Source organism: Sesamum indicum, linkage group LG1, assembly GCF_000512975.1.
Source record: "Sesamum indicum cultivar Zhongzhi No. 13 linkage group LG1, S_indicum_v1.0, whole genome shotgun sequence".
In the NCBI taxonomy this organism is placed as follows: Eukaryota; Viridiplantae; Streptophyta; class Magnoliopsida; order Lamiales; family Pedaliaceae; genus Sesamum; species Sesamum indicum.
In genome coordinates, this window is record NC_026145.1 from 5,784,153 (window position 1) to 5,788,825 (window position 4,673).

General features: G+C 30.3%; 1 protein-coding gene across 1 annotated transcript in view; it reads right to left on the minus strand.

Annotated features, from left to right (window-relative positions):
* The window catches only part of LOC105157291 (agamous-like MADS-box protein AGL19), a 17,307-nt gene extending 13,315 nt beyond the window's left edge, over positions 1-3,992 (minus strand). Inside the window, exon 1 of the mRNA XM_011073670.2 lies at positions 3,254-3,992. Coding sequence (XP_011071972.1) covers positions 3,254-3,435 — 182 coding nt within the window. The 5' untranslated portion in view covers positions 3,436-3,992. The remainder of the gene's footprint in view (positions 1-3,253) is intronic.

The window sequence follows — 4,673 nt, forward strand, 5'->3', positions numbered from 1 at the left end:
AGAAAATTTAACAAAAAACCCCCCCCCCCCACCCCATTTCAGAAACATAAGAGAGGTAACTATAAGGTTCAAGGTATAGCAAGATATTACTCATGTTGTTTCTGAAAATTGCACATGTTGGATACTCTTTTGTAAATTGTAGCAAGGATGTATTAAATTGTTATTCTTATACATAGCTTAAAACAATTTATTCTAAATGTGAAAATCAGTAAAAGAGACTACAGTATTAGTTCAAGTACTAGAAAAAAAATATATCATTGGTACATTTTTAATGGCTATGGACTAAAACCCGTGGTGAATAAGTATTATCAATCATGATTAAATAAAATTGACGCAAAAACTTAAGTTATCTACCATGATTATGAGCCAGGGCAAAAACACATGTTTTGCCATGGCAATTTTTGTCATGGCTTTTGGCCATAACAAATATATTAGCCTCACTTGTAAAAACCACGGCTAGCAACCGTTACGTGACTGTGGTAAATGAATATTTCCTACGACTATTTATTTATAACTATGGTAATTAGTCATGATTAAAATTATACTTTTTTTTACATAAATATTCCATTTTTACATCATTTTTCTGAAAATCATGCATTACAAATTAGAATAACAATTAAAGAGCTAATATTACAATATTCAATTAGTATTGATAAATTTAACTTAATCTAATATTATTTTCAATTATATTATGTACGCAAACCCTCCTCATAGAGTTTTTGCAACAATAATTTGCATTTCGCAGCAAATTTTTCTTGTAGTTTTAAATGAATACAGTCATTGTTTCTCACATAAACTGTAAAAGTACAAATACAAAACAGGAAAAGAAAACAAAATAACTCTAAATTTGACATCCAACAAGTATATGTTTAATTCATTAACATATCACTCTCCAAGTCGTGAAATTATTATGGGATAAATTTAAAAAAATTAAATTAAAATTTTGTATTACATCATCAATTTTTGTCCAAAATACTAAAAAAAAGGTTATCAGATAATCGCTTGTAAATATAAAGGGAAATTTTTTGTAATCTTACTGAAACTGGATATAACTAATTGTATGGAAATTATTATATATTGTAATGATTAGCCTTATATTTTATGTGAGTTTGGTGTTTAACTTATTAAAATGACTTTAATAAAACTTGAGACATTTGTGAAATACAAACATGGAATGGTAGATTGCCTGAATCAATTAGCCTATATATATACCTTCTATTACATTGAAATATGCATATATATATAAATGGAGGATAGGCAATATTATATAATTAGGATATATATATATATAATTATTGTTAAACATTACTTATGCATATTTTTTAGTAACTTTCGAACGAATCTCTACTTTCGTATGGAAAGTTGTTAAGAAGACTACGTTGAACAATGAAAAAATAAAAAAATAAATTTGAACGGAAATACTGAAAAAAAAAAAAGTATTAACATCATAGAACAAGCAAATCAGAAAATTCTACTCTTGGAATCACATTGCATGCACATTTAGTCCAATCCAAACTAATTTGTGCCATTGTTCGACATTAATGTTGTTTTACTACCATTTCAATTCCTTCAAATATTTCATCTGGACATGATCAGGATTCAGGTGCATGTTTTATGACTGATTTTCAAGCACATCGTGTACTAGGTTTCCAGGAAACAAAATAAGTTTCACCACACTCCATTATTGCAATAAAGTTCTATGATTTTTAACTCATTCAATTCGATCTTTTTTATTGAAAGATATAACAAACAACTACGTTATGTAAGGAAGAAAACATGCAATCGCACAGATTCAAACATGTGAGAAACGTATACATAGTTGCAGCAAAAGATAAAGCTATGCATCAAAAGGCACATGGAAAAAGCTCAAATTAGGCAAAAACATGCATAATATATGAAAAAACAATTGCCATGAAGTACACATATTGGGAAAATTCCTGAAAGAAATTCATATTTCCTAAGTAGCAAACTATGTACAGTACAATTTTTTAGCAGTCAAACTTATCTAAATGGTATAGTGAATCTTGAAAGGCTGATACCTAATGTTTCTCCAACTTAAGTTTGGTATTATGGGCTCTTGCAGATTCAAATTAAGACAAAATCTTGTCCTAATTAGTCAACTGTTTCATTTATTCCTAAAGCATCATCTAAATAATAACAGGTAAATCTGCTCCAGGAACAACCAGCAGTAGCACACTAATTAATGGTCACTAATCATTAATTCTCTACCTGTACGTTGCTCACAGTTTAGCATCAAAGTCCATGATCTTATTACAGAGAAAAAGAAATCAACATATATGGTTATTTTGATGTCCTTTTTTATTAAGAAAAACACATACTAACTTCGGATATAAACATATGATTGATCATATATATGAAGTCTGAGTACTTTACTAATCTACTGCAGATCCTTAAATAGCTTTAACTACAAAATCTATGTAATGGTTTATCAAAATACTGTCTCAATTGTGAGCAGGCCAAAGGGATTAGGGATTATTGGATTCCAAGTTTCCAAACATCACAACCTTTTATTTGTTCGGTACTCGCATATAAATTTCATACATGAATAGTGATAATTATTCAAGAATTTGGACAATGGATTATATATGGGTACATTAATCTTGATGTCGAACTGCATACACAGTACTCATCATTACATTCTTTTTGCCTTAAGGTGGACTATGATTGACAAGACATGTTTAACGTTAACCCAAAAATTGTAAGAAGATCATTAATTATCCATATATATATATATAGACATCATGTAATGATCTAACTTTATTATTTTACAGCATAAAACATAGAAGAATCTTACGATAATTATGTAAGCAAGCACACTTCAATTCAAGTACTGGAGGTTTAATTTATATAAACATGAAATCATAAAAAGAATAGAAATATTACTAGCTCTATAGGACAGTACTCATGATATGGGTTTTCCCACTCTTTTTCGTACTTGAATTTGTGTGCAGCTCACATATTATATCAATATTTATTGTACGTACTTCCATGGATGACAAAACAATAAAACTTCGAAATTTACAGAAACATTTTATTACATAATTTACAATACCATTTTAATTTTTTATTTTAAAAGAAAAACACACTGGACCCCTTTTGCACAGATAACTCTACTTATTTTCAGAAATTTGTATCAAAAACTCACAAAAATTCAGCCTGATTGATGCTAAAACTAGCGGCCCTGAAATCAAATGTCAATAAATGTAATTATTATTAATAATAATTAATGTACCTGGAACTTGAGAATTCATGGAGTTTGCCTTTGGGAGAGAAGATTATGAGTGCAACTTCAGCATCACAGAGAACTGAGAGCTCGAAGGCCTTCTTCAAGAGACCACTTCTGCGCTTTGAGAAAGTCACCTGTCTGCTTGTTGCATTTTCTATTCTTTTCAGCTCAGTTTTTCCCCTCACCATTGTCTTTTCTTTTTCTGTATGTATTTATGTATATATATACAAAAATTATGACAGAAATTGAGTAAAGCAGCTGGTGATGAAGATTTGGAGAGAATTAGAATCAATATTCAAAAGGGATTTATGTAAAAAGGTTCAAGAACAGCACTGTCAAGAAAACTGTAGTGAGAAAAATATCAAGAAAACCTAAGAGGATTGCCAAATATAGAAAGGAGGCAGGAAGAGATTGAGTTGATTGACTCCAAAAATGGCAAGAACCAGACAAAACTTTTTGTGGATTTTTTTTTTTTCTCAGATCTGCAAACCTTAAGGAAAGGGGAAAAGGGAGAGAGATCTTGTAATGTTTGGACAGGAAAAGGAAACCCTAGATTTGAAACTTCAAGGTGTAGTTTCGCAGGTTTTGGGATTCCATTCTTGTGTTGAGATTTCAGGTTTTCATCATCAGCCACAGAATATGTTGATGACGAGAAAAAAAAAAAGTGTAAAATGATATAGAAAAAGACCAGAGAAGACTTTATTATTGCTACCTCATCTTCTTTCTTCTTTTGGTAAACTCACCAGAGGCACTAGAAGTAGACAACCTAGAAAAGATATATAGAGAGAAAGATTGATGTAAGAAGCAAACAAGTGGATGCCTGCAGTTGGAATTATTGTTTTCTTTATTACTTTTTTTCTTAATTAATTCAAAATATTAATTAAAACAAAAAAGAAAAAGAAAGATGCCTTTGGCCCTTTGGGCACCTACAGAGGCACCAGAATTTTGGTGCTATTATTAAATTTCTGATTTGACTATTTTAGTTTCTCTCTTCTAATATTATTAATAATTACTTGATGTATATATATATATATATATATATATTGTGCATGTAACTAATATCCCATCACAAAGATTAAAAATTAATAAGATAAAGCCACAAATATATTTTGGTTAAAGAATTCAAGTGAAATGATATCCCTTAAAATAATTGAGTTAAGTCAGGCATACTAGCACAACCGGCTAATATCCCAACTAGCTCATTGACAGAACGGATAAAGGCTCACCAGTAGGACATATAAAGCTGACCTGGGGGACAAATGAAGCCCATCAGCACGGAAAAAAGGCTCACATGCTTACCTGCTACTTTATTGAACTAGCAGGCCCAAGAAATAAGCTCATTTCAGCCGAACGCATCATCATACAGCTGGAAGGACACGTCATATAACTTGCCAATACATTTTTCTACATCACATTAAAATATTTT